We start from the raw sequence: 22,908 nt of genomic DNA, 5'->3' as shown, positions 1-22,908 counted from the left end.
GATCAATATTGGAGTGTGAAATTATAGGATAAAATCAGGAAATTCAGGAACAGTGTGCGTTTTAAAGGAAAAGTATGGAAGGACTAAACGTAGGAAGATATATGTATTAGTGACAAATATTGAGAAAGGTATGTTGAGAAGGTTTTAAAAATGAAAGAAGTAGGATGCAAAGACTTTTTATATCGGAATGTAGAAGACAGTGTGCGTAGCCAAATGCACAAACGCTCACGAAACGCTCATGATAATATATCTTTCGTAGCTATCTATCTCTATCGCTCATTGCGTATTGGCGCGACAGAGCCAGACTACATTTCTGCGGCGTTTAGTGTCGCAGAATTGCCATTCGGCTACGGGGCATGAGTTGGAAAGGGCACACATCGGCGGACTTTGTTTGAATAAATGAGGAAAATCCTTAGTAAACTTTCCGCGCCCTTCCTTAATAATGGATACTTAAAATAAAACGCTATAAATATGCTTGTGACATAGCACCACATGTCCGTTATCTTATCAATCTGTCCTAAGATTGAAAGAGATGCCACGGTCAATGCAGCTACTGTTTTCTGGGCATCCATCCATCACAGTTATGTTTAGGGGAACCTTGACACCAAGAGAAGTCGCATGAAAATAAGCTAATGCATTGAAGGAAACGATTAAGTTGTAAAACATAGAAACTTTATTATAGTACATAATTTTTATGTTGAAACAAAAATACAATGTAGGTGATATTTTTATGAACATATAGGTAGGTACATATAACTCATATAAGTAGTATATAAATTAGTGCTATTACGCGACCACGTTCCAAGGCTTGCCACTCCTCGTTATTGTAGGAAGTACCTGGAAACAAATAATAGATTTTTATTGGACATACATATTAGTTTTAATTCAGTTATTGAAGTATATAGTAAGTATATATTGAAGTAGTAGTACATTACGACGTAAGTTACGTCACGTAACGTTACAATGTTAATGGACCTCGATTGCTTGGGTTGTTAACCTCGCTGGGTGTACCGCAGGGATCAATATTGGGGCCTTTCCTCTTACTGTGCATGAAATGTTGAAATTTTAATATATTATATAGTATTTTACCTACTAGAAGTTATCAAAAGCTCGCAATGCTCTTCACTACACTTCATAAAAAAATCACTGTCAAAATTTTTTAACAAATGCGCTACGCTATAATCCATAAATTGCACTTATGATAAGATGATATTAGTATATTATTATATGAGTTATAATATGACGATTTGAAAGTGCTTAATATGACGATTTGAAAGTGCTTGTTACTAACAGAATTATTTTACATTGATAACAATGATAAGCACAAGCCTTAGTAAGTAGTATGAGGAGTATTACATTTTATTTTAATGATTATCATCTCATTTGTAAGTAGTAAGTAGGTACAGTCAACATCGAAAATAGCGTATCAAACAACGCTTCAGAAGTGTCTAACATTAGGTGTGTAACCGCTAAACAAAAAGAGATGTAGGTATGTCCATAAAAATATTACGTAAATACCCCTGGGCCCTGTTGATCGTACCCTTAGCATAGATTTACAATTATTAAACTAGATTGTGCAGTTAGGTCAAAAAGTGTGTCCACATGAGAGGTCATTGTTTGGGCTGGTGTCCCTCTCGCACTTACTGACAATGTCAACATTATTCAGTGACGTCATCACTGTCATACATTGGGGATACCAGTCAATTTTCAAAGTTACTACCAAATCTACTAATACCTATTTGGACGTATTTTTTAATTATACAAATCTTTGATTTATTGGCATCAAAATAATTACATTATAATTATTTTCCAATGCTTTGAAATATATCGAAACCCTAGCTTGAATATAACACTAAAATAATATAAGAAGTTATAAAGTCAGGTAATATACAGATAAAAACACTACTACTATGGCACAGTGTGGGATCAGACCTCATTTTTGACCATGGTCTTTTTATTGTAAAAACCGGTAGCCTAGACCAAAACAATGCTACGACTAAAACTCCCGAATGTCAAATATGACTAGTTTACGAGAAATAATTTTTTGAAATTTAGGGCAAATGTACCCGAAAATTGACTAAAACTCAAAATATCCTGAGAACGGTATCGATTATCAAAAAACACTTTTAAGACAACTTATAGAACTACCAATATACTATCGTATGAAATAATCAGCACGGTCCTAGCATCATTCATATCGGTATTAGAACCAAATTAGTCATTTTCTATTTTGATTTTTTTTTCTCGAAAGTTCCTGTATATTAGCATTTCTTTTATTTTTTTACTGAAAGGTGATTAGCTTCCCTATATGCTATAATTTTTGCATTAAGCAATTCCATAGGATCTAGAAATTATGGTGTGTTTAAACGTCCCATATAAAATCCCCATAGAGTAATTAAGCACACCATAATTTCTAGATCCTATGGAATTGCTTAATGCAAAAATTATAGCATATAGGGAAGCTAATCACCTTTCAGTAAAAAAATAAAAGAAATGCTAATATACAGGAACTTTCGAGAAAAAAAATCAAAATCGAAAATGACTAATTTGGTTCTAATACCGATATGAATGATGCTAGGACCGTGCTGATTATTCCATACGATAGTATATTGGTAGTTCTATAAGTTCTCTTAAAAGTGTTTTTTGATAATCGATACCGTTCTCAGGATATTTTGAGTTTTAGTCAATTTTCGGGTACATTTGCCCTAAATTTCTAAAAATTTTTTCTCGTAAACTAGTCATATTTGACATTCGGGAGTTTTAGTCGTAGCATTGTTTTGGTCTAGGCTACCGGTTTTTACAATAAAAAGACCATGGTCAAAAATGAGGTCTGATCCCACACTGTGTATGGTAACCTCATTAACGCTGGCCACACGTGCGAGAGGGACACCAGCCCAAACAATGCCCTCTCATGTGGACCGTTTTCGCTAGTCTGATACGATCACCTTTCTGTCTCAGTGATAAGGTTCAACTTAGTATGGCAAAAAATGTGATTCCGCTGTCCCCTGTAAAGGTCTTTGACCCTTAGTTATTAACTGGGCATTTTCGTAGGTAAATTTCATGTTTTTCCTACTCAGGATCCTACTAGGTAAAAAAAGCGTCCCAAATTTAATTTTTCCACTTCGTTACAATTTTTTAAACACTTCGTACAGCGGTTACAAAGATGCAAAGTGGAAAGTATGCAAAATAAATAAATAAAATTGGGACCATTTTTTTGTCTCTTGTTTTTTGTCCCCGAAAGGGCTCGTGATTCTAAGTAGGAAAAATATAATATTTACCTACCTTAGAATAAATATTTTTGGTGATTGCGCGAAAATGCCCAACCCTGAATGTTGAAAATTGACAGCTACAGTACTATTTTCAAAATAATACTTAACAACATAGGTTTTTTTCTTTTGCGACCAGTAACCCACCTGCTTCGTTATTTCGTCTTCACAAGCCATTCTTATCCGCGCACACGTGGCCGGTGTCTCTAGCACGAACTCGGGGGTTACTCCGGCGTCGACCCGCGCTGACCGGATAGCCTCCTTGATCGCGAACAATACTGATGCAGCCAAGAAAAGTGGAGGCTCGCCCACGGCCTGGAATATTCAGTGAATTCAATTAATGTAAGCAGGAAATAATATTACCTACTGACTCTACATACGAGGGGAGGTACAAATGTTCGCGGAATGAAGTATTTGCAAATTAAATAAAACAACATAAGTATTTTTCCTTTTCTATATAATTACCTTCGAGCTCAATACATTTATCAGATCGACTAATTAATTTATGTAAACCGTCAAAAAATATTTGTTATCTTTGCCCTCAAAATGAGCTGAAATTGCCTCTTTCACTTCTTCATCGTCACGAAATTTTTTTCCTCGCAGTTCTTTTTTTAAACTTGGGAACAAATAATAATCGCTGGGGGCCAGATCCGGGCTGTAGGGTGGGTGGACCAGCGATTCGAAGCCACACCTGTTAAGAGCAGCAGTCGCAACATGCCTCACAACTCGTTGTTGCATCTGCTGCGGTTTGAGCGTTCTTGGTACCCACCTAGCACTCACTTTTGTCATGCCAAGATGGTCATGCAGGATCCTCAAACTTATTGTATCTGATACACCAACTAATGCAGCTAATTGTTACTTTTTGAGTCGAGCGTCTTCTAGTACGAGTTTTTCAACTTTTTGAATGATTTCCGACGATGTGGCTTCAATTGGCCGTCCTGGGCGAGGGTCGTCTTCAATTGACTCTTGGCCATGTTTGAAGAGGCCATGCCATTTGTAAATCATGGTTTTAGCAGGGCACTGATCCCCGTAGACGTCTTTCATTTCAACCATTATAAGTTGCGGATATTTTCCTTGCTTCGTTAGAAATTTTATCACGGCACGATATTCAATTTGCTCCATAGTCGCAAGTTTATTCCGAAATAATTTGTTTGAAAGGCGGAATCTTTAAAACAATTGACAGTTTGGAATTGACATTTATATATTTTTTTTCTTAAAGAGTTCCCATACCAAACGAGCAAAGAGGTTTTGTATTTTTTTACCTCCTTGTACTTCATTCCGCGAATATATGTACCTCCCCTCGTATTCGACACATGACGATTATATTTGTTCTATTGGATGTGTTATAACCAAGGATTATTTTTATAGGATTTACAGTCTCCATACTAAGAATCGCACCTCATTTTTTTAGCGTCACCTATTAAATACTATCATAACTACACTGATGATGTCTACAAATTTATTTTTGAAAATGTGTATTGACGTGATATTAATAAAGAAGCATGACATTTGTTCTTATAAAAAATAAAAACACGCAAAAATATTTCGTGAATATAATTTTGGCCACTTCAAGGCTGCGAACAGCGCCATCTAGTTTTAAGCCTAAAAGGCCCATACATTTCAGGGGTCCCTACGCTTCTTTGTAGGGGCTTTGTTTGTCCCGTATTAAATGGTCCTTGGTTATAATAAACGAAATAATTTTAAGAAAACTGGACAAGGCTTCAATTAATTAAATTTTTAAATGCTTCCAGCTGCCTATTATGTTTAATCTTGTGTTTTTGTTTTACTCACCTTTGAAGAATAGACAGCGCGGGGATTAGGTGCTCCTTTCAACAGTGAAACATTGAATGTTTTTGGTACATCGGAAAATCCAGGTATTTTATAAGCACCCGGACCACGAGACAGTAATTCACCAGTAGGTGAAAACACCATTTCCTCCATTGTGTAGTATCCATAGCCCTGTGTGAATGCTCCCTCAATTTGACCAATGTCGATTGCAGGGTTTAAACTTTCGCCTAAATCCATAACAATATCGGTTCTCAGTACTGTGTGATCCCCGGTCAAGCAATCGACCAGAACTTCTGAACATGCAACTCCATAAGTGAAGTATTCAAAAAGGTTGCCACTATTTGTTTCAGGGTTGTATTCAATTTTTGGTACTACGTAAAAACCTGTAGCTGACAAGTGGGCCCTGTCGAAATAGGCCGACATGACCCAGTCCTCCCATGTTCCTGTAGGGTTCTTGGTTTTGTATGGCTCCAACCGTTTTGCTAGAGTAGTGCAGGCATCAACAACTGCCATTCCATATATATCAGAACTCATGCTCGCCGCTGTCGGTGAACTATTAGGAATAGTGTTGGTCGCCATTTCACTGATGTGAATTTTACTGATATCGACTTCTAGAACTTTGGACGCAACTTGAATCATCTTTGTAAATAAACCTTGTCCCATTTCGATGCCTCCGATTGATATAAGAATCGACCCATCTGTATATATTAAAACCAATGCACCCCCTTGCATAAGAAGGTCTCCTTGAAATGATATTCCGTATTTTGTAGGTAATATCGAAATTCCTTTTTTCTTCCACCTGTTACACCTGTAAATTAAATAATGCACGAATAAGATTCAAGACAATTGGAATGATTGTAATACAACAATAAGGTGCACTGAGGCAATTTCAGTTGATACCTACTTATTAAAGTCTTCAACATTTTTTTTCCTTTGCCAATAGTTTGAATTTTCAATGCATTCATTCCAACATCTGGATATCGTGCAATATGTGAGGCACTGGTTAAAGTGTGTTAACTGTCCTTCCCTGTAAAGATTAAGATCTGCAATTTCTTCGTAGTTCTTGCCAACAGCTGCAGCTACATCTCTTATTAACGTCTCCGCAGCTAACATCGCCTGTGGACCTCCAAATCCCCTAAATGCTGTATTTGAGGGCATATTGGTTTTGCAAAGGAATCCTTCCACGTCTATGTTTGGAATAAAATAACAGTTGTCCAAGTGCATGACTATTCTCTCCATCATCTGCAAATAGAACATACCTAAGCTGTAGGATTATGTGGGACATTTACAATTGCACATTTTTCTAATCAGAAAATAATATGTTTACTTACAGAACAAGATATGTCCATAGAATTTCCTGCGTTTGCATAAATTTCAAATTTAGCGGCTGTAATTCTTCCATCTTTGTCAAACGTTGCTTGATATTTGATCAAGCATGGGTGCCTGTAACCTGTAGCTTGCATATCTTCATCCCTATCTAGAACAGCTCTAACTGGCTTTTTCAATTTATAACTGGCTATTGCCACAGGAATCGCCAATATGGTTGCCCGAGTTTCTTTACCACCAAAACCACCACCTAACCGTTTTACTTTCGAAACAACTTTGTTATTGGGAATACCAAGAGCTTGTGATGCAAGGTGCTAAAAACATATAGAGTTTGTTATAACTTGACTTAATAAAACGGTTTATTTATTTCATTAATTAACTGGCACCTAGGAACTTACCCCAATTTCGGCAGGATTTTGAGTAGAAGAAATAATCTCTAACTCATCTTCTTTCCTAATAGCAAATGCAGACATAGTCTCTAAATAGAAGTGTTCTTGAGCGCCACTTCGAACATAACCTTCTATAATACTGTCCGGCTTTGCGTTTTTAAAAACATTGTCAACATCTCCTTTTTTGAGTACACGTGGACTTGAAAAGTATGACTTGTGAGCGATCGCGTCCTCGATGGTGACAATAACAGGATCTAGATCATTGTAAGTAATACTGACTAAATCTTTTCCTTTCCTCGCCGCACTTTCGGATTTTGCGACCACAGCGCCAATGACACAGGACCGACTGGTCGCCACTTTTGAGGTAAATATCTCTTCATCTTTAAATATTGGACCTAATTTGTTACGTTTTTCTTCTAAATCTGAAGCTGAGAAAAAAGCCACTACCCCAGGTACTGACAATGCTTTACTTTCATCTATAGACACAATTTCCGCGTAAGCTTTAGTACTGAAAACTAACGTCAAAAAAAGCTCATCTTCAAAATGTGGTATGTCATCACAATACAAAGCTTCACCGCAGGCTTGCTTGAAAGCTGACATATGTGGCACAGGTTTGCCTACACTATCCGATATCTTTCTATAATTGTCTTTTATTTCAAAATACTGCGAACTGTTCCATGATAATGTCGACTCTTCAGTGGCAGCGCTTAAATACTCCGGAGGTAAAGTTGCACCATTGTATTTTTGTATTTTACTAAATACGTCGATATAAAATCTAAAAAATAAGCTTAAGCAGAGCGATTTCCTGTATTCTGCCATTCCTCCGGGCACAGAAATATCTAACTCAAATTCTTGCAACAGATTTTCCAAAACAACATTTAATATATTTTGGTTCCAACTTAAGTTTTGCATTGCTGTTGATGTCTTAGCTGCACATTTAGTAGTAGGTCCCATTCCACCGTAACATAGTGTAGCTTCTACGACATTACTATTTTTAAATGTTACATTAAAAGCCGCTGTGACTATAGATATATCATCTTCCTTTCTTTTAGCTTGCTTATATGCTTTGAAAAATTGAGATTCTTTCGTGAATGGAATTTCAATGGACATAAGTATTTCATAGTCTTCTATGACAGTCTTCCGATATCCTTTGAAAAAATATTCGTTCATCACCACTCGTCTATGTCCTTTATGCTTACTGTACACATTCAAAACAGCACTCGATGCCATCAATATAGGGTTTAAATCTGATATGGGGCTTGCTGTTATGATATTCCCCGCAAGGGATGCAACATTACGTACCTGATTGCCAGCGAACCAGTGAAGCATATCTGTAATGGCTTCAAAGGTTTTACAAACCCCGGGATTTTTTACTATGACGTCTTGAAGGAAATTTGCTATTTCTGTCAATGTAGTTGAGGCACCGATTTTAACTCCCTTATCCGTTACAGAACAAAAGTTAATTTCGGTTATAAGAGACGGTGAAAGTAAAATTGGAAAATGAATTTTCTTAAACTTCATTTCTACTCCTATCTCCGTGTTTCCTCCTACAATTTTGCTATGGGGATATATTTCTTTTATAGATACAACATCATGTAAATTTTGGGGCCGGAGCCACAATACGCTTTCACCTTTAAAATATAGATATTCTTTTTGGTACGTCTTATTAATTTTCAGCTCCGGCGGAAATATTGGTTCTTGTGTAGGGTCATATGGCTGAAAAGCTGTTTTATCGTATAGCATTGGTTTTTCTTCATCCGTTTTCTTATTTTTACAGCAATCGTCTCCCATCGCACAGCTACCTTTATTTGCGTATCGTGTTTCCCAGGCTTCGATGAAAGTTTTGAATCCTTCAATTATTGGCCTGTACCCGGTACATCTGCAAAGGTTGCCTTGGAATGCAGTTTCGATGTCTTTTTCTTGTATTTTGGTCTTGTTTCTCAGTAAAGCGTACATAGACATAACTATTCCGGGAGTACAGAATCCGCACTGTGATCCGTGCGACTTGGCAATACGCTCCTGTACGGCATGAAGCTTTTCTTGACTGGAACCAATTCCTTCAACTGTAGTTACAGCTAAGCCGTGCATTGCGCACACGGGTATCAAGCACGCGTTTACTGCAATATGTCTGTTGGATTTAGTTAAGGATCAATTAATTTAGACGTCAAATCATTTTTAATTATTAGGGTTCCGTACCAAAAAGGTACAAACAGGAACCCTTATGGTGCGACTCTGTCCGTCTGTTACATTCCTAAATATCTCGAGAACTACTAATGCTATCAACTTGAAATTTGGAATAGTTATGAACATTGTAAACCTCTACAAATAGAAACGATATTTTTTTTTAATTTATGAATTTTAATTGTACAAAATGGCCAAAATGAAAAGGGGGCAAACTGTAAATTTCAAGTTACTAGGTCAAGTGGGATATCGTTAGAAAGAGCGCAAATTGAACGTAAATAAACTATTTTTTATAATTTTTTTGTTGTAGAAAAAAAAAGAATTTTGAAGGAAAATAAAAAAAAAATACCGTTCCCCCCCCCCTTATCTCAGAAGTTTACCAACTAAAATTTTAGGTTTAGGAAACATTGGTTTTATGCTAAATATTACAGGAAAAATATAATCGTGTTTATATCTTGGAAACTTTTTTTTTATTCACAAAAAACTTTTCATATTTTTATTTTCAATTTACCCACCCTTGCGAATGTATATCGTACTTCAAATTAATACGAGATGTTACGTAAACCGTCTTTTTTCCAATAAAGTAAAAACTGTTTAAATCGGTTAACATTATAAAGAATTATCCCTGAAAAACCAACATAGTATACAGGTCGCGCAAATTAGTTAGCGAATTCACCGAGAGATGGCGCTATACAATACAAAATAATGCTCATTAGTACCTATACTTTTGTCTTCTAGTCAAGTCATTAGAGTTATATGAAAACATGAGATTATTTTAACTAGGTAGTTTGAAAGAAAGTTTGTACGGGACCCTCGGTGGGCGAGTCCGACTCGCACTTGGCCGGTTTTTTTTTAAACTGTTCAGACTTTTAAAAAGGATACTTGATTTTATCATCCCGTGCGTTGTACTGGGAGACCATAACGGTGCATGCGCCGCAGCCGCCTTCCCCGCAGCCGTACTTCGTGCCCGTGAGCCGGAGCTTCCGCCGCAGATACCATAGAAGCGTCCATTCCGGATCCGGAGCGGGTTCCGTTACCTGCATCAATAGATTACGAGACTTAAATGATTCCAGAAAGGAACTCGATTTTTTATGTTTGATCAGTGGTTAAACGTTTTTAGCGTGCCATTTCGACCGATTGTAGGAATTACTGAAACGCTACTGTAAGCACATACAGATTGACATTTTAAGTAGATATACAGACTGGGGTATACAGAAGACCGTGTAACCTTTTTAGGGTTCCGTAACAAAAAGATACAAAAGGAATCCTTATGGTGCGACTCTGTAAGTCGGTCTGTTTGTCAAATTACTAAATATTTCAAGAACTACTTATGCTATCGCTTTGAAATTTGGAATACTAATGAAAATCGTTAACCTCTACTTAATTTATTATTTTATTATATTTAGTATTTGTATCAGTTGCTTTTGGTTGACAATAGAGTTGATTATTTTACTTGACAATAGAGGCCCCTGAAAATTTTAGAGCAATGAGTGGTTAAATATATCGTTGTCTGAGTACCCACAACACAAGCCTTCTTGAGCTTACCGTGGGACTCAGACGATCTGTGTAAGAATGTCCTATAATATTTATTTATTTAATTTTTTATAATAATTATATTAGAAAATGGCCAAAATGAAAGGGGGCCAAACTGTAAATGTCAAGTTACTAGACTAGGTCAAGTGGGGTATCGTTAGAAAAAGCTCAAACTATAGGTACATAATCTAAAATCTAAATTATTTATTATAATTTTGTTGTTATAAAAGAATTGTTTTTGAAGGAAAATGTAAAAAAAATACCGTCCCCCAATTATCTCCGAAGTTTACCAACGAAAATTTATGATTTTTTATATAATAAACATTATAAAAATTAACTAGTTTTTTAAAGGTGCGCGGGGCCCGAGGGCCCCGCGGTGTTCTTTTTTTGTTTTGCTTTTGTGCTTTGCTTTATGTTTTTTTGCTTTTGCTTTTGCTTTTTGTTTTTGAGCTATGCTTATGCTTTTTGTTTTTGAGCTATGCTTTTTTGTTTTTTTGCTTTGCTTGTTTGATTAATTGCTTGAGAGCACTCTCTGCCCGCAGCTCGGCCTGCGGCCTCGCGTGCTTGGGAGCCTGTCAGACACGCTCCGGGCCTTCGGCCCTCCGCGTAGTTACTGTGGGGGTTGTAGGGAAGTTGGAGCTTAAACACGACCCAATAGTAAAAGTGTCTTGAGAAGCTCACGACGGGCCTGCGGCCTGCGGCCTCCGGCCCGTCGTTTCGCTTCTCTAAGACACTTTTACTATTGGGTCGTGTTTAAGCTCCAACTTCCCGGTCCGCCGGCGAGCCGATCAGGGACGCTCCGGGCCTTCGGCCCTACGCGGAGCTCGGCCTTCGGCCTTCGCTGGGTTTCGAAGCTCCGCGTCGGGCCTTCGGCCCGCCGCTTCGCTTGTTAAGATACTTTTAATTATTGTTCTGCTTGGGAGCACAGTCTGTACGCAGCTCGGCCTGCGGCCTTCGCGTGCTTGGGAGCACTCTGCCCGCAGCTCGGCCTGCGGCCTTCGCGTGCTTGGGAGCCTGTCAGACACGCTCCGGGCCTTCGGCCCTCCGCGTAGTTACTGTGGGGGTTGTAGGGAAGTTGGAGCTTAAACACGACCCAATAGTAAAAGTGTCTTGAGAAGCTCACGACGGGCCTGCGGCCTGCGGCCTCCGGCCCGTCGTTTCGCTTCTCTAAGACACTTTTACTATTGGGTCGTGTTTAAGCTCCAACTTCCCGGTCCGCCGGCGAGCCGATCAGGGACGCTCCGGGCCTTCGGCCCTACGCGGAGCTCGGCCTTCGGCCTTCGCTGGGTTTCGAAGCTCCGCGTCGGGCCTTTGGCCCGCCGCTTCGCTTATTTAGATACTTTTTGTTATTGTTTTCTTGGGAGCACAGTCTGCACGCAGCTCGGCCTGCGGCCTTCGCGTGCTTGGGAGCACTCTGCCCGCAGCTCGGCCTGCGGCCTTCGCGTACTTGGGAGCCTGTCAGACACGCTCCGGGCCTTCGGCCCTCCGCGTAGTTACTGTGGGGATTGTAGGATTTGTAGGGAAGTTGGGCCTCCGGCCTGCGGCCTCCGGCCCGCCGCGTCGCTTTTTAGACACTTTTACTTATATTTTCTTGCTTGGGAGCACTGTCTGTACGTAGCTCGGAACTTGGACCGGAGCAATGACCGTCGGGCTGTAGAACGCTCCTTCAGGCTGGTAGGGAAATTTGACTTTGTCCCCTCTCGCCGCCGTTTTTGACTTTTCCAAAAATTTTTTTCTCATTTCTATTTTTGGCCCCCGTTCTTACCCCGTGCCAAATTTGAACGCGCTCGGACCGAAAATAAAAAAAAAAAATTTCAAAGTCGGCCATTTTGAAATTTTGTAAATGCCATTCGATGGACCTCAGATAACTGTACAACATTAGTTCAAGCACTTTTAACCTTTTTCCTACCGTTACGGAGCTATGGGGATTTAAAAAAAAACCTCCATACAAACTGGTAGGGAAATTTGACTTTGTCCCCTCTCGCCACCGTTTTTGACTTTTCCAAATTTTTTTTTCTCATTTCTATTTTTGGCCCCCGTTCTTACCCCGTGCCAAATTTGAACGCGCTCGGACCGAAAATAAAAAAAAAAAATTTCAAAGTCGGCCATTTTGAAATTTTGTAAATGCCAATTGATAGACCTCAGATAACTGTACAACATTAGTTCAAGCACTATTAACCTTTTCCCTACCGTTACGGAGCTATGGGGATTTAAAAAAAGGACCTCCATACAAATTTCAATTGGCCTTCAAAGGGCGCCATTTTGAATTTTTCAAAATTTTCTTTTTGTATACTAATCTTGGGGTGGCTGTCTACCCGTGTGCAAAATTTCAGCGCGCTCGGACCATTTTGAAATTTTTCAAAAAAAAAAGTCGGCCATTTTGATTTTTTTTTAATGCCATTCGATGGACCTCGGGTGACTGTATAACATTTGTTTGAGCACTTTTCACTTCCTTGTACCGTTACGGAGCCATGGCGATTAAAAAAAAAAACCTCCATGCAAATTTCAATTGGCCCTCAAAGGCCGCCATTTTGAATTTTTCAAAATTTTCTTTTTGAATATAAATCTTGGGGCGACCTTCCACCCGTGTGCCAAATCTCAGCGCGCTAGGCCCATTTTGAAATTTTTCAAAAAAAAAAGTCGGCCATTTTGAATTTTTTTTAATGCCACTTTTTTCTACTCGGATACCTGTATGACATTTGGTCGAGCACCCCCCGGTTATCTCTTACGGTTTAAAAGTTGCCATACAAAATAAAAGTGGCCAGGTTTCCCACATTTGTAGCATTTTTCAATTTTTTTTTATTTCATTCGAATCAAGGCCGCTTGGAGATTCTACGACCAAAATTTGAGCTCTCTACGATAAATTTGAAAAATTGACAAAAAAAAAAGTCGGCCATTTTGAAAAAAAAATGGCGGCGTCAAAAACTGCCCAGGGTCCTCTATGACATTTGGTCGAACACTCCCCGGCTAACTCCAGCCGTTTGGCCAGGCCGTCCGACATTTTTTTACCCGGAACCGGTAGACCGACGGTCTGATCTATCCGGGGTCGCAGGACCAAACTCTATACGACCACACCAAACACTGCCACCCGCAAAAACCCCCTCTGCCTATTTTTTGAAAAATGTCAGTCGGGTTGTAGCTTTATATTATATAGACTAGTTTTTTAAAGGTGCGCGGGGCCCGAGGGCCCCGCGGTGTTCTTTTTGGGCTTTTGTGCTTTGCTTATTTGTTTTTTGCTTTTGCTTTTGCTTTTTGTTTTTGAGCTATGCTTATGCTTTTTGTTTTTGAGCTATGCTTTTTTGCTTTAGCCTTTGCGTGCTTGGGAGCACTCTCTGCCCGCAGCTCGGCCTGCGGCCTCGCGTGCTTGGGAGCCTGTAAGACACGCTCCGGGCCTTCGGCCCTCCGCGTAGTTACTGTGGGGGTTGTAGGGAAGTTGGAGCTTAAACACGACCCAATAGTAAAAGTGTCTTGAGAAGCTCACGACGGGCCTGCGGCCTGCGGCCTCCGGCCCGTCGTTTCGCTTCTCTAAGACACTTTCCACACAACTTCCCGGTCCTTTTTCACACAACTTCCCGGTCCGCCGGCGAGTCGATCAGGGACGCTCCGGGCCTTCGGCCCTACGCGGAGCTCGGCCTTCGGCCTTCGCTATGTTTCGAAGCTCCGCGTCGGGCCTTCGGCCCGCCGCTTCGCTTGTTAAGATGCTTTTTGTTATTGTTTTGCTTGGGAGCACAGTCTGTACGCAGCTCGGCCTGCGGCCTTCGCGTGCTTGGGAGCACTCTGCCCGCAGCTCGGCCTGCGGCCTTCGCGTGCTTGGGAGCCTCTCAGACACGCTCCGGGCCTTCGGCCCTACGCGGAGCTCGGCCTTCGGCCTTCGCTGGGTATAGAAGCTCCGCGTCGGGCCTTCGGCCCGCCGCTTCGCTTGTTAAGATACTTTTTGTTATTGTTTTGCTTGGGAGCACAGTCTGTACGCAGCTCGGCCTGCGGCCTTCGCGTGCTTGGGAGCCTCTCAGATACGCTCCGGGCCTTCGGCCCTCCGCGTAGTTACTGTGAGAGTTGTAGGTAAGTTGGAGCTTAAACACGACCCAATATTAAAAGTGTCTTGAGAAGCTCACGACGGGCCTGCGGCCTGCGGCCTCCGGCCCGTCGTTTCGCTTCTCTAAGACACTTTTACTATTGGGTCGTGTTTAAACTCCAACTTCCCGGTCCGCCGGCGATCCGATCAGGGACGCTCCGGGCCTTCGGCCCTACGCGGAGCTCGGCCTTCGGCCTTCGCTGGGTTTCGAAGCTCCGCGTCGGGCCTTTGGCCCGCCGCTTCGCTTATTTAGATACTTTTTGTTATTGTTTTCTTGGGAGCACAGTCTGCACGCAGCTCGGCCTGCGGCCTTCGCGTGCTTGGGAGCACTCTGCCCGCAGCTCGGCCTGCGGCCTTCGCGTACTTGGGAGCCTGTCAGACACGCTCCGGGCCTTCGGCCCTCCGCGTAGTTACTGTGGGGATTGTAGGATTTGTAGGGAAGTTGGACCTCCGGCCCGCCGCGTCGCTTTTTAGACACTTTTACTTATATTTTCTTGCTTGGGAGCACTGTCTGTACGCAGCTCGGAACTTGGACCGGAGCAATGACCGTCGGGCTGTAGAACGCTCCCTCAGGCTGGTAGGGAAATTTGACTTTGTCCCCTCTCGCCGCCGTTTTTGACTTTTCCAAAAATTTTTTTTTCTCATTTCTATTTTTGGCCCCCGCTCTTACCACGTGCCAAATTTGAACGCGCTCGGACTGAAAATAAAAAAAAAAAATTTCAAAGTCGGCCATTTTGAAATTTTGTAAATGCCATTCGATGGACCTCAGATAACTGTACAACATTAGTTTAAGCACTATTAACCTTTATCCTACCGTTACGGAGCTATGGGGATTAAAAAAAAGGACCTCCATACAAACTGGTAGGGAAATTTGAGTTTGTCCCCTCTCGCCACCGTTTTAGACTTTTCCAAATTTTTTTTTTCTCATTTCTATTTTTGGCCCCCGTTCTTACCACGTGCCAAATTTGAAAGCGCTCGGACCGAAAATAAAAAAAAAAAATTTCAAAGTCGGCCATTTTGAAATTTTGTAAATGCCATTCGATGGACCTCAGATAACTGTACAACATTAGTTCAAGCACTATTTACCTTTTCCCTACCGTTACGGAGCTATGGGGATTTAAAAAAAGGACCTCCATACAAATTTTAATTGGCCTTCAAAGGGCGCCATTTTGAATTTTTCAAAATTTTCTTTTTGTATACTAATCTTGGGGTGGCTGTCTACCCGTGTGCAAAATTTCAGCGCGCTCGGACCATTTTGAAATTTTTCAAAAAAAAAAGTCGGCCATTTTGATTTTTTTTTGATGCCATTCGATGGACCTCGGGTGACTGTATAACATTTGTTTGAGCACTTTTCACTTCTTTGTACCGTTACGGAGCTATGGTAATTAAAAGAAAAACCTCCACTCAAATTTCAATTGGCCCTCAAAGGCCGCCATTTTGAATTTTTCAAAATTTTCTTTTTGATTATAAATCTTGGGGCGACCTTCCAGCCGTGTGCCAAATCTCAGCGCGCTAGGCCCATTTTGAAATTTTTCAAAAAAAAAAGTCGGCCATTTTGAATTTTTTTTTAATGCAACTTTTTCTACTCGGATACCTGTATGACATTTGGTCGAGCACCCCCGGCTATCTCTTACGGTTTAAAAGTTGCCATACAAAATAAAAGTGGCCAGTTTTCCCACATTTGTAGCACTTTTCAATTTTTTTTTATTTCATTCGAATCAAGGCCGCTTGGAGATTCTACGACCAAAATTTGAGCACTCCACGATAAATTTGAAAAATCGTCAAAAAAAAAGTCGGCCATTTTGAAAAAAAAATGGCGGCGTCAAAAACTGCCCAGGGTCCTCTATGACATTTGGTCGAACACTCCCCGGTTAACTCCAGCCGTTTGGCCAGGCCGTCCAACATTTTTTTACCCGGAACCGGTAGACCGACGGTCTGATCTATCCGGGGTCGCAGGACCAAACTCTATACGACCACACCAAACACTGCCACCTTCAAATCCCCCTTCTGCCCATTTTTTGAAAAATGTCAGTCGGGTTGTAGCTTTATATTATATAGATATCGTACACAAATTTTGAAAACTTATTTTATTTATAAAAAATCCTGTCAGATTTGCATTTTAAATTTCACCACCCGCGGGTGTTTATATTATACTGTAATTTAAAAAAAAATAACAATGAAAACACCTGCTTTCAAATAGAGGAAAAATGGTTAAAAATCAGTTCACGCAATAAATAATTATGGCATAAAAATCATATTCCATAAAAGCAAAGAGGATCGAGTATTATAGAGAGTTACTGTCAAAGTTAAATGTGTAATCACAGTGGATAGACTGCCATCTCTCGACACAAGCTTAAAACTTTTGAACCTCAGTTTTGACAATTTGGCCCATATTGTTAGCTTGATATGTGTTAAAATGTCAAATTTTAATATTAGCGCCATCTAGCCGAGTGTTGCCCAAAGGTGTAACGCCATCTAGGCCACCGAACCTTTTTCTCTAGGGCTTTGAGGTACGTTTTTTTCTTAGACTTTATCCGTCTATACGGTTACATATTGTCTTTGCATAAAAGCTCGCGCACATTAGTTTACTTAATTTGCCGATAGATGACGCTGTACGTTAAACGCTCAGTTCCTACATCGCGTTTTCCCTGATATAATGGGGTTTGTCTGGTCAGGAGCGTCCTTAGACTCCTTAGTTACAAATGTTACAACATGTTGTAAACTATTGAAGTCAAATCGTCTTGATTTTTTTGGACGTTGTCTAATAATAAAAATGTATATTAAATGTTACTTGTCATGTGGAAAATTGAATTACATTTGATGGTTCAACTATTGAAAGTTTGACGTAAGCCTCGGTGGACGAGTCTGACTCGCACTCGGCCGGTTTTATTTTTTTCTCAAACATGGTATGAAATATTTATGTTAAGTATGTGCCTTATAATTGGCAGCGAAGTATGACGTTGCAGGTGCGGCTAGGACGATTGATAGATAATGGAATTTCATACAAACCTTGCAGGCCAAGGCCGGCAAAGTCCGCTTTTTTAATTTCCAAACACAGATAATTGTGACATAACATCCAGGTATTTAGCCAATTTAAAAAAAAACTATAAGGGGCTTTATAGACGTGCCGACTGCAACTGGTACGGGCCCTAGACAATATTTGATTTTGGGTGCGTTTTCATACAAAAAAATTTTTTTTCGTTTTTTTTTAACTTTTTGTTTTTTTATAAGCGTATACGAGGCTTCAAAGGGGAACGAAAATTCGATTATTTTTGCGCTACGACGCACCGTTTAGGAGATACAGCCATCCAAAGTTACTATTTTCAGTAGACTTTATTTATTTCATACCATGTTTGAGAAAAGCACTATACATACCTCGGCGGGAAATGGGGTTGCCCGCCTCAGACCTATCCTCAGGTCTATATGTCTTCGGCCGGCAACCCCCTTTGTCCCGGCCTCTGTAGTAATGTACTATTATTTTGGTCGACTCGAGCTCTCGATATTTTGACGCAGCCTCGGTCACATTCATTACATGTCGATCACAAAAAAATATATAAATAATAATAATAATAATAAATAAATATTATTATAGGACATTCTTACACAGAAAAATAAATATTATTAAAATATTATTATAGGATATATGGCAAGAATTTACCTTTATATAATGATTCTGAATCGTAAATATTTAACAATTTTAATAAATTAATATATTTCATTTAATTCGATGTTATAGTGAATATAGTGTTTTGTCTTGTTCCGTTAGTGTTGTTCCACTCGGGCTCGCAATGATTCCACTTCCAAAGATTCCACTTTTTGAACCACTCGCTACAGTCGCGGTTCAATATTGGAATATTTCTCTTGCTGGGGTATCAATATTGCACGTGCGGTTAAATAACAACCTTGCCCTCTTATAAAACAAATAACTATTCGATGGTATAGTAAAAGCTTAAGTACCTACCCATTAGTCCCATCACACATTAGGCATAAGATTAACTATTTACCTAAATTTGGTAGGTAGGTACGATTCGAAAAATGAAGACGTTTTACGACATTTTTAAAGTAGGTAGTCTAGGTACCTACTTAATGCTATTTTAATAGCCACAATCAAATACCAGTTTCGAATATAAGTATAAATGGGTGTTTTCTAATATTTAATTAGATGAGAACTACGCAGAGCTTAATTATGTCTATAAACCTAGCTACCTTATATAGCTAGGTTTATAGACATAAAGGCCCTCAAAAAGATGAACTAAAATCAATATACAAGGAAAGATTCTAGGAAAGTCAAGAAGTAGGTACATAGGTAGACAATACGTAGGTACCCTTGGTGCAATAAAGCCACATCTTAGCCACTTATAGACAATCAGACATTTTCTTTTCGATTTGCTATAAGGTACAGCGGGGCAAATCTCGTCTGGGGGGCAATTGTAAGTATTGTAACCAATCAATTTTTTTCCATTATTACACTATGATGTTGAGTTCAACGTGTATCCACTGAACACGCCTACCATACAATAACCGATGGACACTCTAGTTAATAATGCAAACATTGTAAAACATGAAAAAATTGGATCAGTTACATTTGCCCCCCAGTCGGGATTTGTCCCGCAGTACCTTAATCATTTTATTTTAATTAATTAATATAGAAAAATATTTTTCCATGCCTATTGAACCAAAATAGGTCGTTATATCTCAGGGTTTACCCTTACTTCGCCTTTCGAATAAGACCATATCATTTTACGTCTACCTAGGTAGGTACGTAGATTATGTATTGTTGTACTGTGGTCTACATTACCTACTTCCGACAGAGTATTGTGTTACCGTGACCTATACAGTTACATTTTACGTGAAAACTAATATAGCACCTTTAATTTTAATATAATGCATATAAAGTAAGCGAGTACCTACTTCAAAATGTGGAATCTCGAGCGTTGCCAGGGTTTCTAATAAGCATGTAAACACATTTTGAATCACACTTTATTCACTTGAAATAACTTTCTCATTTGTTTTTAAAGTATCAAGATTTACCGTAAACATATTTAGCTCCTGTATCCCCGACTATACTAGCAATAAAACAAAAGTTGTAGATACAGATAAATTATACGAAGCCTACATATCTACAGATCGCAATTATCAATGTATTATATTATATTATAGGACATTAATTCTTACACAGATTGACTGAGGCCCACGGTAAGCTCAAGAAGGCTTGTGTTGTGGGTACTCAGACAACGATATGTAATATATATAAATACATATATACATAGAAAACATCCATGACTCAGGAACAAATATCTGTGCTCATCACACAAATAAATACCATTAACGGGATTCGAACCCGGCACCGTGGCGTAGCAGGCAGGGTCACTACCGACTGTATAGGTATTAAGGTATATTATTTAATATGTTGGTACATAATATATCATGCATAACTATGCATAATATATATTTTGACGAATCATACCTAAAAAAACGTAGATACTAGTTAGATATACATAAATAAAGATATACCTACCGACACAAATAACTTCAGGTATATACATACTCAATAAATAAAAGTACCTACTTATCTACACATTTTCGGCCTCATTGGAATATAGTGCAAAATTAAAGACATGTCAACCGTAATACCGTGAATCATATCAGTTGTTTGTGATCAAAATAATAAACAAAACTAACCTTCTTTCCATTGACGAAAAACACAAGAACAGTTTGCGCGTCCTTTGGAATCAACTTTTGTATATCTTCCATACTGAGAACTAAATTCTAGGACCTGTAAAGTGAGACATAACTGGTTAAATATCCGATATGAATAATGTATGTATGCGACCGTCTTGAACGACCTTTCTCGATTGACTGGCTCGACTTGACTTGAGACATACCTCGCATTCTCTTGGTTCTATTATCTTTATTGCCTTAATTATAAAATTAGCTCTTTAGATGACACAAATTGACACAATACAATGTAAGCACTGATTTAGTACATTACGATACAAGTGCGTAAAAAAGGAAGTTCGAAACGAGTGGCGATAAATTAAAACACGACCGAAGGGAGTGTTTTAAATCGACACGAGTTACGAATTTCCTTTTTGCACGTGTATAGTACGACGTTTTTCAGTACAGATGAGCCTTCGAAGTTTCGACCTCGCATATAATGAACCACTTCTCGTACTAGTGCGTAAAAAAAACACCATCTGTACTGAAAAATGATTAAACTAATTAGATATAAGTAGGCCTACGTACATTTATTAAGTCACAATGTTATTTTTCATTTCTATCAGTATCAAAATATAACCTGCGGATAAGTATTATTTAATTATTAATTACTTAGTTAAGTAAGACAGCTTCTGGTGACCTTAAAGTGATATTGCTTAAGCCGGTCTCAAATTAAAATCATAATTTCCAAAACATTTATTAATACCCACCTACCGGCAACAGTGGAAATCCTTCTTAAGAGCCCTATGCCCCCCCCCCTGGATCCGCGCATGTGTTCTCCACCAACAGGATTCTCAACTCATACTTGGCCATAACAGACTAAAGCGCCAATAGCGTATATGGCGCAGACGACCGTGAGTTCCTGATAATGATGAAAGCTATTATACCTACGTAAAAAAATGTAAATTCGGTCATCGCTTCACACTTTGTCAGGTGATAGTTTAAAGCTACTATGAACAAAAATTGTCAGCCAGTTGTATCGCGGTGGAAAAACCGTCATCTGGTCACATGAACACGAAAAGAATACCCTCGTTACCTTTTATAATGTAACATTAAAATCGAGAAACTTTGCATGTACAATTCAATTAGGCGTTGTAGGGAGAGGAGAACAGAAAATGGTGATGCGCAAATTTTTTACATGTTCATGCCGTGGCAGGTGGAAAAACCGCGGATCCGTGGTTGCCATTGCTGAACCCACCAATGTTATGGCAACTGACTCTCACGAACGTTCATTATTCATGTCATGTGTTAATACAAAGTATCGCGCGGGACGCGATGACTGACGACATCTATACAAGTTCTGATTCCCGTTCGATCTGTGAGTGACTTTAAAGTATGTTTAGAGGATCTGGTTAGGTTTTTTTGCTAATGAGTACAAATAAAGTATAACATGAGAAAGTTCTTTATATCTTATTTATTTACATATTCTTTGATGAAATATAACAATTTTACCTATGCAGTACTAATCTAACTTAATTAATTTACACTTGATTGTTAATGGCATGCTACGCCGACTTTAAAACTCCTTTTTGCTCTAATTCTCTCTCTACTGCAGTGCCCTCATACATAATTTTGTCTTTCAGAGCATCCTGTAAGAGTTGGGCATCAAACCTCTGTTTGGACCATTGGTATCTACAGTATGACCAGTACACTAATGTTGAAATTGCAAATGTGCCCACTCCAACATGTTGCGATAACATTGGTTTTGACGTTTTTATAAATGATGCTAGTCCCACTCCCACTCCTGAAGCTATGCCGTAGAGGAAGCTCTCCCTGAAGCAAGGAATTTTGGATACATCTCGACCCATTATTGTAAGACCCTGAAATTATAAAATCTTTTATAAGTAACCTCTTATCACTAAAAGAATAAATCACATCCTAGTTTAAAAAGTGTCTTTCAGTACCTACTCATTTTCTTATTTTAGGGTTTTTTTATTTAACACATTTACTGCCTAACAACTAACAGTGAACCTACAATTTATATTGAAAATGGGACGCTCACGCTGCTAGATTATAATATATATAAAGATTTGACAGAGGTCAAAGCAAAAGCATTTATAATGAATAAAACTTATCCAAATAGTAAATTGTATGACAAAAAAATCTAACGACTGTATACTGAATATTATCATTTAAACCGTTTTTGATCATTTATAAAATCATCTATTACAATTGATAACACTAATATCAATACAACACTTACCGGCTTTTCTTCGGGATCATCTTCAAGCATACCTTTTACTACTGTATCCATGTCTGTATATTAATAAATTAAATATTGGTAATTTGCCTTTATCGTATATCGTTTCAAAAATAAATACGCATTGAATACCAATTCAATCAAATGTCTTGCGAATGTCAGTTCAATCTGTCAGCATTGACATTGACAGGAAAGAAAAGTTAAAGAAGCGTTCAGGGAGACTAGAGATAAGGAGGAAAGTCTGTCGAAGTAGAACAGTCGCAAAAATGACCGGCTGAGGCCTTGTAATTGCAGTTACAAATCTCTCCGCTTGGTGCGCATGTCTCGCTCAATGATCAGCGATGTGAGATGACATTAGACGTTCTTTTCTCTAGGCTGATTTCGTCAGACTGAGCAAGTCAAGACGTAGTCCTGTGGTAGTGCGCTGGCTTCGTA

General features: G+C 39.2%; 2 protein-coding genes across 2 annotated transcripts; both read right to left on the bottom strand.

The window, feature by feature from the left end:
- Positions 1–655: 655 nt before the first annotated feature.
- LOC125229776 (xanthine dehydrogenase-like) lies at positions 656–20,497 on the bottom strand. The gene is made up of 8 exons (XM_048134717.1): positions 20,238–20,497; positions 9,833–9,987; positions 6,779–8,897; positions 6,386–6,694; positions 5,959–6,296; positions 5,058–5,862; positions 3,414–3,581; positions 656–837 (listed from the first exon to the last, which is right to left on the bottom strand). Exons 1-8 carry the CDS (start codon positions 20,307–20,309, stop codon positions 787–789), a joined length of 4,017 nt encoding a protein of 1,338 aa, XP_047990674.1. The 5' UTR covers positions 20,310–20,497; the 3' UTR covers positions 656–786.
- A 1,171-nt stretch (positions 20,498–21,668) lies between these two features.
- LOC125231095 (cytochrome c oxidase assembly protein COX20, mitochondrial) lies at positions 21,669–22,638 on the bottom strand. The gene is made up of 2 exons (XM_048136443.1): positions 22,477–22,638; positions 21,669–22,093 (listed from the first exon to the last, which is right to left on the bottom strand). The coding sequence occupies exons 1-2, from the start codon at positions 22,525–22,527 to the stop codon at positions 21,779–21,781; spliced, it is 366 nt and encodes a 121-aa protein (XP_047992400.1). The 5' UTR covers positions 22,528–22,638; the 3' UTR covers positions 21,669–21,778.
- Positions 22,639–22,908: the final 270 nt, after the last annotated feature.

Source organism: Leguminivora glycinivorella, chromosome 1, assembly GCF_023078275.1.
Source record: "Leguminivora glycinivorella isolate SPB_JAAS2020 chromosome 1, LegGlyc_1.1, whole genome shotgun sequence".
Taxonomy (NCBI): Eukaryota; Metazoa; Arthropoda; class Insecta; order Lepidoptera; family Tortricidae; genus Leguminivora; species Leguminivora glycinivorella.
The sequence above is the reverse complement of the archived record's forward strand: the minus strand, read 5'-3'. Positions and strand labels throughout refer to the sequence as shown.

Coding starts and splice junctions, on each gene's coding strand:
- LOC125229776 (XM_048134717.1), bottom strand. CDS start 20,309: ATGGAAGATATACAAAAGTTGATTCCAAAGGACGCGCAAACTGTTCTT. Junction 6,297..6,385: donor CTATGGACATATCTTGTTCT/GTAAGTAAACAT, acceptor TTCTATTTGCAG/ATGATGGAGAGAATAGTCAT. Junction 3,582..5,057: donor GCGCTGTCTATTCTTCAAAG/GTGAGTAAAACA, acceptor TGAATATTCCAG/GCCGTGGGCGAGCCTCCACT.
- LOC125231095 (XM_048136443.1), bottom strand. CDS start 22,527: ATGGATACAGTAGTAAAAGGTATGCTTGAAGATGATCCCGAAGAAAAG. Junction 22,094..22,476: donor ATGATCCCGAAGAAAAGCCG/GTAAGTGTTGTA, acceptor TTATAATTTCAG/GGTCTTACAATAATGGGTCG.